This window comes from Colletotrichum tamarilloi (genome assembly GCF_030869305.1).
Source record: "Colletotrichum tamarilloi strain Tom-12 chromosome Unknown Scaffold_94.1, whole genome shotgun sequence".
Classification (NCBI taxonomy): Eukaryota; Fungi; Ascomycota; class Sordariomycetes; order Glomerellales; family Glomerellaceae; genus Colletotrichum; species Colletotrichum tamarilloi.
Window position 1 is genome coordinate 75,187 of NW_026849477.1, and position 13,675 is coordinate 88,861.

The following is a 13,675-nucleotide window of genomic DNA, read 5'->3' on the forward strand; positions in this document are numbered from 1 at the left end:
CGAAGTCTTTCTCAATGGATGTCAGATATCTCGATTTAGAATCGCCTCTGCCTTACCTCAGGTACCCCAATATGAGTTGCATACAAAATGACTCATCTGTAATCATCGTTTCTCTGCTGTAGCTGAAGCATTGTTGTGCGGTGCCAGTTTCTCTCTCATTCGATGCCTATGGTCTTGCATCATTGACTTCCCAAAATATGTTGCGTCATTGGACAGGCAGAGGACTAAACCAGTATCTTAATAGAGTGTATTTCAAGGGAGACTAGTCTCGACCGATTCCAAAGGCCGAGCTAGCCTAGATTCTCTACCTCAGGTAGCGTAGAGCCTGCAGTTGCAGCCACAGCTGCAACATCCAGCATGGCCAAATACTAAGTATGTAAAGATGCCATGGCGACAACGAACCCACCCTCTACTGATATCCTCCTCCAACAACCACACTAGAAGGCACTTCGCGATTCGCCATCCATTTGCTGCCTGTACCCGACCCGGATGTCCAACCAAACCGCCCGGAAAGTTCTGATTGCCCATCCCAAACCAGAAAGACGCCATTGCTTTAAATCGCACCGCTTGTCCGTGTTATTTTCATCCTTGGACCATGTCCCTCCTTAAATATACTCTCACTGCTCCTCAACCGGGTAAAGATGGGCCCCGATCATCTTGTTCATTTGGAACATATCCACCTTGGATTGTTTGAAAATCGCGTGCATCTTGTCGTCGCAAATGATTTGTCTCTTGTTTTCCGGATCCTGTAGGTCGTTGCCCTTGATGTGTTCCCAGAGCTTCTTGACAACCTGCGGGCGAGAGAGCTGGGGTAAAAAGTCAGCATGTTATTGTCAGACAGCATGTCATCCCGGAAAAATCATACCTGAGGTTCGCCAAGCAACTCTGACAACGGCTCGCTCAAGTTGAAGGGCTTTTGGAATCCACCACCAGCCTTGCGTTTCGGCGCTTCGCCGCTGTCCTCGACGTCGCTGTCGTCAATCTTCTTGTCGCTCTTCTTGCGGGGCGCCTTCTTCTTCTTGGCCGCTTTGCTACCCTTACTGCTTGCGCCATTGCCGCCTCGAGTTGTCCTTCCTCTTGCCATTTGGTTTTCCTGAGCTTGTAGCTTCGCAGCGAGCTTGGCATCGGCGTCTTCAGACGAGTCCTCACGCTTCTGTCTCTTCCGGACAGGCGCGACGGACACCTCAATCTCGCCATCAATATCATCGTCGTGGCCGTTGGCTTCGCGCTTCGGAGCGGGACTTGCGGAGTACGAGTCGGGGGCTGCGTCGTTGGAGCCTGAGATGGCGTCGAAGCGCTCTTCTATCAGCGCCTTGATGGCATCCTGCAAGCATCTGTGTTAGCTTTGACCCAGGTTATTGGTAGGTGTATGTCTGCAGCTGGCAGTGGGATTACTGGGTATATAATTACCTTCTGAGCAGTCAGGTCCTTCCCGCCAAGAGCTTTCTCCAGACCCAAACGGATCTTCTTGCGAGTGATGGTCGTCAAGTCCGCGGTCGCAAGGATGCCATCTATGATGGCCGTGTAGTTATCCTCATCTTCAGAGCTCACTGCAGAAATCAGTTTAGCGACAGCGTTGCAGGCAACAAGACCTAAAGCGCAGGAACATACGGGGAAGAGACATGTTGCTGCCAGAGTGTATGATGTTCCTGGAGTAGTGTTTTGTAGATGTGTCGATATTCGATCCGGAGCGACCGATAGTCGCAGGTGCACGGTCGGTTGGAGTTGTCGCGCAAGAGTATTGCGAAGCACTTGGAGACGCAGCTGGCCGGTCGATTGTGGAAGAAGCTGAGGGATCGGCAAGAAGAGAGTTGGTAGGTGGATTGTTTGGTTGGCCTCGAATCAGAGCATATCTTTGACGATCCGTACCTCAGCTTGGCATCAGTGGGAAGGCGCGAGGGGCATGAGAATTCGAAGTCGAATAGAAGATGCAAAGTGGGACAGCACGATCCACGCCTCTGGCTTCTTTATATCGCGGCGGAGTGCATCAACGTGCTGGCACACACACACGCACAAGGCTGAAGAGCGGCCGATCTCTTGGTGGGGCGTGGCTGCCAAGGCGGGAGTCGCGAAAGAGAGCTGATGCACCTGATGGATATAACGTGTCGCTGGGAGACGTGGAAGTTGATCTGGGGGTGTGAGAATGGACCGGCGAGGTTTTGTCCCAAACGGCCAGATGCGACGGATGTGCGGTGTCGGTGCAGTGTGCAGTGTGCAGTGTGTGGTGCGATCTGTGGCCCGGGCAAGAAAAGGTGAGGCTCACACTTTCCGATGTTTGGTTCTTGTTCGGTCGGCACCTTAGCGTGTGGTCTGTTCTGAAGACCGGGTAGTCTGTTGGTAGTGTATCTGTACGTAGGTGAGGTAAGGTCAGGTATCCGCAGCAGGGGAGAATGAGATACCTCAGCAACCAAAACAACGCCGACGAATAGAAAGCCCAAGTGCGGGTTATGTGTGGCTGAAAGGATGGAAAGACAGAAAAAAAAGTGGTCTTTGGGTTCTTTCTTGTCTTGCAGTTGTGCATTAGACGTTGGCTCGTGCTGCCATCAGTCCCAGACCTCGACGCCGTGCCAATCACATTGCCGAATTGACTCCCGGCTGATGTTCCTTCGGCAGCCCCACCCCACACCGGTCGCCTGACAAGCATCACGTGGCTCGGCTTGCATTATACGGCCGGGGAAGGCGCCTCTGGAGGTTTCACCCAGTCTTATCTCATTGTCATGGTATATCTACCTTAGTAAGCAAATCAGGTAGTCATATTCAGTCATATTCAAGTAAGATAATTACCATATATCAAGATGGCTTAAAGTGCCTATAGAGAGTATTTTCAACCTACCTACCTTGCTAAGTATTGATTATGTCTTATATCGACTTCGATCGCATGTCAGCACCTTGTCTGGCCGGTGGGATACTTTTTCGGTGTGTAAGCCAATCAGAAACTAGATCAAGTCTCGGTGAGGTCTAGAGCGGTTCCCAAATCAGCAAAGGCGCACTCCACTATTCCAAGTTAGCTTCGGGCCAATGAAGTCTCTGGCGGTCACTGCTTGACCATCTTCTGCAGACTATCAGTCTATCTACTGCGCTTGTGTCTAACCATTGGATTGGTGACGTCGGTCTCTCTGATCGCACTTGAGTTATTCCATATTCTTATTACTCTCACTACTTCTGTCCTACATCGTCTAGGTTACGCCGTTTCTTGCTTCGAGATTGCTATAAGGGAGGCAAGTCAGGATGCTCAACCCTTTCAGCATCTTCACCCAGGCCTTTCCGCCGCGGCCGCAATTCACAGAGAAGGATATTCCCGATCTCTCTGGCAGAGTTAGTATCTCACGTAATACCCTCATCATGACTCGCTTGATACTTACACGTCGCAGATCTGCATCGTTACAGGAGCAAACACTGGTGTTGGCAAGGAAGTCGCACAAATTCTGTACTCCAAGAACGCCACTGTCTACGCTACCTCCCGTTCGGAAGAAAAGGGCCGTTCAGCCATCAACGCTATCAAGGAGGCGGTACCTAATTCTACAGGAAAGCTGGATCTCCTCACTCTGGATCTGGCCGACCTCACCACCATCAAACCCGCAGCCGATGCCTTCCTCGCCAAGGAGACGCAGCTGCATCTTCTCATCAACAATGCCGGTGTCATGATGCCGCCTCAGGGGAGCAAGACAGCCCAGGGGTACGAATTACAGCTGGGAACAAATTGTGTCGGCCCGTTCCTCTTCACCAAGTTGCTGACGCCGACTCTGGTGCAAACGGCCAAGACGGCACCCAAAGACAGTTGTCGTGTTGTCTGGGTCTCCAGCTCAGCCGCGGAGGTCTTGTCGCCCAACCCTGCCATCGAGATCGATAATCTCGACTACAGTAGAGATAGAATCAAGGAGTTCAAGTACGGCATCAGCAAGGCAGGCAACTACTTCCACTCTACTGAGTTCGCCAAGCGACACAAAGCCGACGGCGTCATCAGTCTAGTAAGTCTTGGCAAATATCTGGTCAAGAGCATGTGAAATGGATAACTAACTATCCAAAGGCCTTGAACCCAGGAAACCTTTCATCAGAGCTGGATCGCCACATCACGGCGCTGATCCCGACGCTGTTCAGAAAAGCCACCACATATCCTGCCATCAATGGCGCTTACACGGAATTATTTGCGGCGTTATCTCCCGATGTGACCATTGAGAAGACGGGCGATTGGGGTGCGTCCGACCTTGTCTGCTGAATTTTATGGTTTACTAATTGGACGTCTTACAGTTGTTCCCTGGGGTCGTTTTTATGCCATTCGGGATGACCTTGTCCAGGGCTCCAAGTCCCGCGAAGAGGGCGGTACAGGTCTCGCCGAGGACTTTTGGAAATGGACTGAAGAGCAGGTAGCAAAGTATCTCTAGTGTACGAGCTTGTTCAGTCACCTAAGAAGGTCCAAAAATCTGCCAAATTTCGTCGTTCACCACTTGTGACTAGAGGCAAATCCAGCAATACAACACAGCCAGGGAGTCGTCAAGTGGTGAATCACTAGTTCTTCATCACAGTTCAGACATCAAAAGAGCGGGCAGCTTTGGTATCGTACACTGAAGAATATATCCAAAACTAAGTCCAATAGGCACAGTGACAAGTCTTATATGCAAAAATGATATGTACATCAGAAGTGGTCCTATCCTCGCCTCGGAGTCCAAAGGGACACCCAGGCAGCGTTCGTTCTCCTCAAGCTCCAATCAACAGCGGAAAGGCTTAGTTGCGCTTGGCGTGGTTGCGGCGGCGGCGGCGACGGCACGCGGGCTTGGCGCTAGCAGAGGCAGCGGGAGCAGAGCTGGTGGTGGCAGCAGCCGGGGTAGTGGCAGCGGGAGCGGAGGGCTCCTCGGAGACAACGGGAGCGGCAGAGGAAACGGGGGTGGCGACGGGAGCAGAGGAGGAAGCGGGCTCAGACTCGACGGGAGCGGCGGAGGAGACGGGGGCAGCGCTGGTGGTAGGGACGGCGGTGGTGGTAGGAGCCGCAGTGGTAGGGGCGGCAGCAGCGGGAGCAGAGGAGGAGGCGGCGGCGGCCGAGGTGGCGGCGGGGGCAGCAGAGGAAGCAGGGGCGGAGGAGCCGGTGTCGGAAGATCCGGAGCCGACGGCCTTGGTGATCTCGCCGTTCTCAATGTAGACGCCGGAGAAGTAGAAGTCCTCGGTCTCGTCGGCGTAGCCGTCACGGGGGAGCTCGAGGACACCGACGTGCCAGTCGGCACCGTTGCTGGAGGCGGAGGCAGTGACGGGGGCAACGACCTGAGTCAGGGCCTCGGCGCCGGTAGAGTGCCAGAAGCCGACGGAGCCGCCGTCAAAGTCGATCTCGTAGGCAACGTTGTGCCAGACGTCAGCGTCCCAGTTGACGCTCCACTCGGTCTTGCCGCCGACGACCCAACGGAGGAGGGGGTCCTCGGTGCCGGTGGCGCCGCTCTGCCAGCCAGACTTCATCTCGACGAAGTGGCTCTCGAAGAAGGCGATCTGGTGCTCCTTGTTGAGGGAAGGGGCGTTGGTGTCGCTGCGCTTCAGGGAGAAGTGGTAGAAGAGCTTGCCCTTGCCGATGGCGGCGGTGGTCTGGGGGATGAGCTCGGTACGGCGCATGGTCTGGCCGTTCCAGAAGGAGGTGCTGGTCAGGGAGATCTTGGCACCCTGCTTGGAGCCCGTGTCGGCCGGGTTCTTGAAGTCGGAAGAGAGGTTGACGTAGTCGGTGGTGGCGCCGGAACCGTGGATGTAGTACTGGTAGGGGCCGACCTGGCTGCTCCAGGACCACTTGTCGAGGTCAGTGGCAGAGGTCATGTCGTTGAAACGACCATCCCAAAGGATCTCGCACTGGGCGCGGGTGGCCAGCAGAGCCGCGCTGGCGATGCTCCATGTGAACTTCATTCTTGCGGGTTGGTTGTGTGGTTGGCTTGGGAGTTTTGGGTGTAAGTGAGCGTGTATATGCCTAAACCGACCGGGCGGCTTGGAGAAAGCTTGAATTCAAGGGTTTGAGCGAATGGAATGTTTCGAAAAGAAAGAGAGGACGCAGGTCGCAGCAATCGATGCCTTGGCCTTGCTTGAGGAAGTTCAATGTACGATAGAGAATGTAGCTAAGCTCAAACGAAACGAGGGTTGCGTTACGCGTTGGCAGACCAGCTCCTTTATGTAGGTCTCCTTCGGCTTCCTGGACTTTAACCCTTGGGATGAAGATTCAACTCCATCCTCGCTCCGTGGTTCCTGGAAAGGAGATGACCCCGCAGGTTTAGCTGCGAGGAATAGAGTAGAAGGCTCCTTTGGGGAGATGGGCCTTGCAGAAGCACTTTGTTTCACGGCAAGGTTTCCCGGTTCAGCGGATGCATCTTGCAAGCCTCTGTCAAGCGAATTAGGCCTGTACGCACTACTACGTACTCCGTCCGCAGTGAGTGAGATTAGATTGCGGAGTTGTCCCTGACTTCAGGTGAGGCCATGGTTGATGAGGCCACGCCTTTTCCGTACGTGTGCGGCCTGCAGGTCCCAGGTTGCGGCGGCAAGGCAAGGCATGCCCCATACACAGTAGCAACTTTGGCTAGAAGCAAAGAAGCAGAAACTGCAGGATCCCGCAGCGAAAGGAGTCATGGAAAGACCAGGGCCTGGGCTCGGGTGGGAGAGGCGGACCAACACAGCCAGAGAGAAATGAACAGGGTGTTGAGTGGGCGCTTGATATTAATGAAGTCGAGCCCACATCTCGTTTGCATCTTGTATGGATGACGATGCAGGGGGTGCTACAAGACTGCGAGAACGCACGTTGTAGTCGAGAGAGAGCCGCCCAGGTGCGAAGCTTCTGCTGGTGGGAAATTTGCACACGGGGCTCGGGGTGGGTCCGCTAGGCCGGATCGGGGCCGTCTCCAAACGAGCAAGCCGCAAGCGCCCCTTTTCGGCACAACCGGGAATACCCTTCTTTGGGCCTTCGCCGTAGTGTACAATTGCCAATATTCAAGCACCCAAGTTCATCCCAGAAAACTCAATTTGAGAAAGCCACCGCCCGCCTGTCAAACTGCAAGCCTTTTTGCCGCCTTCATCGGCTGCCACCGTCGGGTTGTGGGCGACGGCGTGGCGGCGGGAAAGACTTCCAATGACGTGATGTGGTATACCCGAAATAACGTTCTCTCTTTCGGCTATCGCTCACCTTAATTCACCTTAAGTATGTAATAGGACACAAGGGTACGGATACACTGCTTATTGGGATTGAACGTTAAGAAGTGCGAATAAGGCGGGAGATCTCCCGAGATAGGCATGCATACCCGGGCCCGAGACTGTGGACTGTCAGCAAGCCGCCCCGATTTTCTCCCTAGGGCTTCAGATCAGCCCTGATCAATAGACAAGCAAGATATGCAAGACAGCAATCATCATTATGGAGAGAGGTCAGTTATGCTAGGTCGAGAAAGGGCAGCAACCGTTGAATTGGTTCATCATTCCTGCTCTCCAGATACCTTCATCAGTTCATCTTATATTCCTGGCTAACCGACCAAAAACCCGCTTCTTCATCTTCTATAGTCCTGGCTCTCATCACGACCTGAGGTACTCACAAACACTTTTGCCCCAACGCGACGCCCCCTTGTATACCCACATGCCAGGCGCATTACCCGTCTTCAACCCTTCTATGGCGTCCGCAAGTATGAGCCCGCACCCCTCCTTCTTCACCTCTTCTATGGGCGTGAGATACGTCTTGAATGAGAACATGATCGCTCCCGTCTTGGGAAGTCTGGTCAAGGTTTGTAGTTCTTGGCGCAAACGAGCCTGAGTGGGTGGTATGAGCTTTCTGGTAAACGGTACATTGAGTGTCAAGGAAGGCCATCTCACCTTTGAAATATCGACATCCTCATCCTCTTCTGTCTTGTCGCCTTCATAAATGTGCAAGTTGCTCGGGCTAAAGAGGTTCTCATGCGTCGAAACAGACCACTATATCAATTCATCAGCGGAACGCCTTGGTATCCAAGAACAAGCAAGCTCACGTTCATCCGCTTGACGCTCTTCCCAACCTGTAATCGAGAGAAGAAGCGCTCCATGCTTGCACCAATCTTCTCATATGACGGCACTGGGGTGTGAATGTCCTTCATCAGCTTCCCGAGCTTATTGGACGGGTCGAATCCAGCAGGATGGCAGCAAACGAACGCCACGCAACGATGGCCCTCTGGTGTCTCAAGGAGCAAAAAGATGTCGTCTTCCACGGTCTCTCCAAGAGCTTTGAGGGCAGTCACGGGGTCCTCCGGCGGCGCGAGGGGCAGTGATGTCTTGGTAACATGGTTATGGAACTTAGTCTTGTCCTCGGACAAAGAGAACATGGTTGGATATCGCTTCGGCAGATACTCTGAGAGTATATAAGTCCAGGCCTCATGGAGAGCAGGTAGGCCTTCTGGCACAGCGCCCGCTACCGTTGACGTATGCTCTTCCAGAAGCTGACGACGCTCGGTCACTCGATCAAGGTAGTTGTTGTCTATAATGATGAGGTCTTCTGGCGGACTTGCTTGGATGGCTAATATGATAATCCGTTAGAATGTAAGCAAGATTCATGTGCAAGGTTCGTGGTACCCATGGTGATGTGATAGACTGGCTTGAATGGCCGGTGCTTGGCAGGATCGATGTTCTGCCAGTCAAAATCTTTCAGAGGCGTTATGTCGGTCTTTTCGTCTGATTCCTCCTGCAAGCTAGTCCCGATGAGCTTTTCCTTTACACAGTCAGACGTCTCCGTGGGATCTTTGAAAGATAAGGAGACACACCTTTGTGGCATATCGCCACTTCCACCTCCATGCAGAGAATAGCAGTACAGCTACAGCCAAAGCCGAGAGGAGGAACATATCGGCGTTTGGAAATAATGTGAGAGGCGAAGTCTAGAAGGCAAAATGTTTAAAGTGACTATAAGAAGATGGGATGAGTTGAATCGTTTCAGCGCAGAAACGAACTCTTGACGTGACTCAGGATAACAGCCAACTTATACGGCGAGGATCCCTGATACAAGTCGAGGAGCCAAGAGGAGACCGTTATCGGCCCAGACAGCCGGACACGTTAAGTCTCCGCTAGTACTGGGTAGACTTTCCGAATCGTGGGATCCCGCTCCAGAGCCACGATACCTCTTTTGGGCAATAGATTGAGACCACCGGCAATCACTGGCCTCGATTGGCTTGGCCAATGAGATGCACGTCTTTTGGGTAGTGAAAAGAGACCCTATCCTTTAACGCATGCCGTGTTCTCCAACTTTGCATGCATGCATCGGACCCAGCGTAAATAGCGTATCAAGCACATAGCGTGGCATTCTACCACGCAGTAGGTCTCCCGCCTGGAATGTTGACTTGACTCCGATGCTTCCCCGCAAACGCCTTGGCTTGCCACCCCACAAGACGACTCCAAAGGATCTGATGATGTCGGGCTGTAGTGTCGCGATGTCAGGTTTTTGATCAAATTGTACGTAATAGAACCTGAGCATCGCAATGCTTCAACCATCGGCTCGACCTTCCTGCCCCAGCCACATGTAGTTTACGGAAAGGGGTCATTTCCCTAGCTGTAGCGCACGCAACGTCAACATCCATCCTCACATACCTTTAGTCAGTTCCCGAACTGACGGAAACAGGGCCTACGAGGTCTCAAAGAGACACGAAGGTGAGTAGGTAATGCAGCTAGCTTCACATTCTCATGTCACTGAGTACTAGGATCGCTTATGGCATGTCTCCGCACAATCAAGCATTTGAGGAATCCTCACCAAGCAGAGCCAGGACGTGGTTATCAGACAATACATCTCACTGCCAGTAGTGGTGGACTCGAAAGACTCTTGTAAACAATGAAGCTGATGATGGGGAGTGAATGCCTCCCTGCCTAAGGTAGTGGTGACTATGCATGACTCTAAAGATAACGTACCTAAGGTACCCCGCAATCGGACCTGACATGCCGGCAATCGATAAGGGTAAGGGAAGATAAGATAAAGAAACCAAGGATCCTGAGATTAGTCATCGTTCTTCAAAGTCGTGAGTGCTTCAGAGAGCTCATAAGTCAGCAGGAGCTTATCTCTTCAGCTACGTAATCACGCAAGCTCTGGCAGGGGTGAGCTCCTCATTCGACTCCACGCTCTCACCATCATCCATGTCATTGACCACTCACGTTGCCGAAGTCGCGACCGAAGAGAAGCGATCACTTCCCCGTGTGCCCCTCCAGATACTCCCAAAGCTCATTGTCGTCGGCGATGTCTGCGCTCTGGGTTTGAAACGTCGGCCGATAATCCAGCCGAACCGTCAGTCACCTTCTTGATTGGGCCAAGGGCTCCCCCAAGGAACCCAATCCTCAGAGCTTTGGGGCCAATATAACATATCCCTTGCTCCTAGAACTTTTCAACGTCTGCTATTTGATCGTCTTTGCTTCAAACAACACCAAAACGTTAGGTGTTGTCATGGATTCGGAAAAGAGCGGCATGTTGCCGCCGTACAGCGCCGCGGACCTTCCGCCGCCCTCGGCCCCCCGGCACTCTCATCATCACAAACGATGGCTACGACCCAGACGCAGCATGAAGCTCATCGTGGGATGTCTGGCGTTCATTGCCTTTGCTCAGTGGAAACAGATCTCGATACTGCCTTCCCGCGAGCCATCCTCCTCACTTTCTGCGGAGCGTTTGCAGCAGGACTTGGCGACCTGTGCAAAATTGCGACACAAGCCACAGGATCCAATTGGTCTCGGTCGAGAGAAGAATGCTCGTTTCGTCGACGGCCAGCGCCCGACGCTCATCCGTAATGCCACAATCTGGGTTGGCGAGGCCGCTGAGGGAACATCTCTAGAAGATGCGCGTGCCGGCAAAGGGTACTCGTGGATCACTGCCGACGTCCTCATCGATTACGGCCTGATTCAAAAGGTCGAAGCCGACATCTCCCTCGACTCCCTTCCTAAGGATACCCAGATTTGGGACGCCAAGGGCCGCCAACTGACCAGCGGTATTATTGACATGCACTCCCACGCCGGTGTTGGTGCCCTACCCGAGCTCGTCGGCAACCAAGATGTAAATGAGATGTCCAACGACATTACTCCCTACGTTCGTTCAATCGATGGACTCAACCCCCTCGACCCACAGATCCAGGTCATCAAGTCTGGAGGTGTAACTACCTCGCTGGTTCTGCCGGGCTCTGGCAACAACATGGGAGGCGAGGCCTTTGTCATTAAACATGCCGTTGGCAAGCCCGATGGCCGCACCGAGCTTTCTGCCGAGGATATGCTGGCGGACCCGGATCGCAACTGGCGGTACATGAAGATGGCATGCGGAGAGAACGCGAAGCGCGTCTACGGAAAGGTCGGGCACAGCCCCTTCTCCCGCCTCGGCGAGAGCTGGGAGTTCCGCCATGCCTTTGAGCAGGCAGCAAAGCTTGTGCAAGAGCAGGACGACTGGTGTGCGGCCGCCGACAAGTTTGGAGTGGAGAGCCAGTCATCCTACTTGCCCCAGGACCTCAAGTGGGAGAGCCTCAGTGCTGCCTTGCGAGGCCAAGTGCACATCAACACCCACTGCTACACGATTCCGGACCTTGAAGCATTCGTTGACCACACCAACGAGTTCAAGTTCCCGGTGCGGGCTTTCCACCACGCCCATCAGACCTTCTTGGTTCCCGAGGTGCGTCTTTCTACCCTCTTTGCGTGTGATCCTCCCATCACTAATAAGCTTATGTAGATCCTAAAGCGCGTCTGGGGTGGTCGCCCCCCTGCTTCTGCGCTGTTTGCCGACAACATGTATTACAAGTCCGAGTCGTACGTTGGCTCCGAGTACGCTGGCAAGATCCTTTGGGAGAACGGTCTTACTCCCGTATACGTCAGTGATAACCCGGTCTTGAACGCCCAGCATGTCCTCTTCGAGGCCGCCAAGGCTTACAGATATGGCCTTCCTTACCATGCAGCTCTGTCCGGTGTGACATCTGCTCCTGCCGAGTTGCTGGGTTTGGGCCAGCGCATTGGCAAGATTAAGCCCGGATTCGATGCCGATATTGCTGTGTGGGATAGTGATCCTCTGAGTGTTGGTGCTGCGCCTGTGCAAGTATGGATTGATGGAGCTGCTCAATTCTCTGATCCTTTTGAGCTTAAGAAGCCTCTTGACGGCCCTATCTTTCCCGACCCCAAGCTAGCCAATACTACCGAGGACATCACCGATCTTAAGGAGGTCGTTTTCACTGGCGTTTCCAACGTTTGGCTGTCGGGCGAGGAGGCCAACACAGCCGACAGCGAGACGGTGAACGTTGTGTTCTCAAACGGCGATATCAAGTGCATCGGCGCCTGCACCGAGGAGGTTGCAGCTGCCAAGTCCTCGTCTAAGAAGGTCATTGACCTGAAGAATGGCCACATCACCGAGACTTTCACTGCATTCGGTTCTCTCATTGGCCTCAACGAGATCGACAACGAGGCGGACACGGACAACGGCCGTAACCCCACCGGGTTCAGTCGTGGTCTTGACGGCCTTGTGCTCGACAACAAGAAGCTGCACATAGCTAAGAAATACGGCGTTACCAAGGCAATCTCGGCGCCCAAGTTCACAGGTGGATTGACGCACTCTGGAACCAGTGTTGGCTTTAACACTGATGCCAAGCACTCGCTCGAGAAGGGCGCTGTTTGGGCCGAGGACGTTGCCGTTCATCGTACATTGACTCTCGCCGCGAAGAGAGGTGACAACCCGTCCATCTCCGATGCCATTGGCAAGCTCCGACACACCCTCTTGGAGGCAGTTGCGACCAACGACACCGGATCGGATCCTTTCTCAGAGGCGGCCTACCTCAAGAAGGTGGTCAATGGAGAGCTGCCCTTGGTCCTGACAGTCCGTAGTGCGGACACCATTGTCGCCGCTCTCAGAGTCAAGGCCACAGTCGAGGAGGCCTTGACTGCAAAGAGTCAGTCCAAGGAGTCTCCCAAGCTCCGTGTCTCCATCATTGGAGGCGCTGAGTCTCATCTCGTCGCTTCAGAGCTAGCCGACGCCGGTGTTGGTGTGCTTCTTGCACCTTTTCAGTCGTACTCATACACCTGGGACCAAAGACGTTCTCTGACCGGCGCTCCTCTCACGAACGGTACCGCCATTGACACTCTCCTAGACGCTGGTGTCGTCACTGCCATTGGATTGGAGGAGGATTGGTTGATCCGTGACTTGGGACTACTCGCCGGCATTGCGCAGAAGAACGGCAATGGTCGGTTGAGCGAGAAGAAGGCGCTGGATCTGGTTTCCTCCAACGTCTACAAGATTCTTGGCATTGAAGAGTCGCAGTCGAGGAAAGCTCGCCACTTTGCTGTGTATGAGGGCAGCCCGCTTGAGATTGGAGGCAGAATTCGTGCTGTCGGCAGCGGCCGTGACACCGTGTCTGTTTTCGTGTAAACGAATCGTGGGAAGGTTCCAGGCCTACTTTTACAACGGGTAGTTCATATTCACCGAAACCTGAAAGACCCATTTAATGACTCGGAAACTATTCCGATCCCGGTTCCGAACCGCGCGGGGAAGACAGTAATACAACGCATGATCAAACTGCATTGGCGGCTCACTTGACAACAGATAGTGATACTGAGAATGGTCCATTCTAAGCACATTAGATCCAGCTGAATCAGCTCTAGCCGTTATGATTTGCCGCAGGGTCGGCGCGTTGATTCCTTTGCCATTGTGGTCCCGCGCGGGTATTACCAATCTGATCCCGGACGGTGACAATCCCGGCGTATCATACTTTGACCAATG

General features: G+C 53.6%; 6 protein-coding genes across 6 annotated transcripts; 3 read left to right on the forward strand and 3 right to left on the reverse strand.

Moving 5' to 3' along the window:
• Positions 1-617: 617 nt before the first annotated feature.
• CTAM01_13384 (DEK C terminal domain-containing protein) lies at positions 618-2,521 on the reverse strand (the record flags this gene model as incomplete). The annotated part of the gene is made up of 4 exons (XM_060529388.1): positions 618-806; positions 866-1,324; positions 1,411-1,592; positions 2,005-2,521. The coding sequence occupies 4 exons, from the start codon at positions 2,519-2,521 to the stop codon at positions 618-620; spliced, it is 1,347 nt and encodes a 448-aa protein (XP_060376033.1).
• A 707-nt stretch (positions 2,522-3,228) lies between these two features.
• CTAM01_13385 (short-chain dehydrogenase) lies at positions 3,229-4,382 on the forward strand (the record flags this gene model as incomplete). The annotated part of the gene is made up of 4 exons (XM_060529389.1): positions 3,229-3,315; positions 3,372-3,968; positions 4,028-4,193; positions 4,249-4,382. 4 exons carry the CDS (start codon positions 3,229-3,231, stop codon positions 4,380-4,382), a joined length of 984 nt encoding a protein of 327 aa, XP_060376034.1.
• Positions 4,383-4,722: 340 nt separating this feature from the next.
• On the reverse strand, positions 4,723-5,874 carry CTAM01_13386 (uncharacterized protein; the record flags this gene model as incomplete). Its single annotated transcript, XM_060529390.1, has 1 exon — positions 4,723-5,874. One exon carries the CDS (start codon positions 5,872-5,874, stop codon positions 4,723-4,725), a length of 1,152 nt encoding a protein of 383 aa, XP_060376035.1.
• Positions 5,875-6,271: 397 nt separating this feature from the next.
• On the forward strand, positions 6,272-6,421 carry CTAM01_13387 (uncharacterized protein; the record flags this gene model as incomplete). The annotated part of the gene is made up of 1 exon (XM_060529391.1): positions 6,272-6,421. One exon carries the CDS (start codon positions 6,272-6,274, stop codon positions 6,419-6,421), a length of 150 nt encoding a protein of 49 aa, XP_060376036.1.
• A 1,094-nt stretch (positions 6,422-7,515) lies between these two features.
• Positions 7,516-8,804, reverse strand: CTAM01_13388 (uncharacterized protein; the record flags this gene model as incomplete). The annotated part of the gene is made up of 5 exons (XM_060529392.1): positions 7,516-7,746; positions 7,810-7,908; positions 7,962-8,482; positions 8,539-8,674; positions 8,727-8,804. 5 exons carry the CDS (start codon positions 8,802-8,804, stop codon positions 7,516-7,518), a joined length of 1,065 nt encoding a protein of 354 aa, XP_060376037.1.
• A 1,276-nt stretch (positions 8,805-10,080) lies between these two features.
• CTAM01_13389 (amidohydrolase) lies at positions 10,081-13,324 on the forward strand (the record flags this gene model as incomplete). Its single annotated transcript, XM_060529393.1, has 3 exons — positions 10,081-10,228; positions 10,320-11,587; positions 11,645-13,324. 3 exons carry the CDS (start codon positions 10,081-10,083, stop codon positions 13,322-13,324), a joined length of 3,096 nt encoding a protein of 1,031 aa, XP_060376038.1.
• Positions 13,325-13,675: the final 351 nt, after the last annotated feature.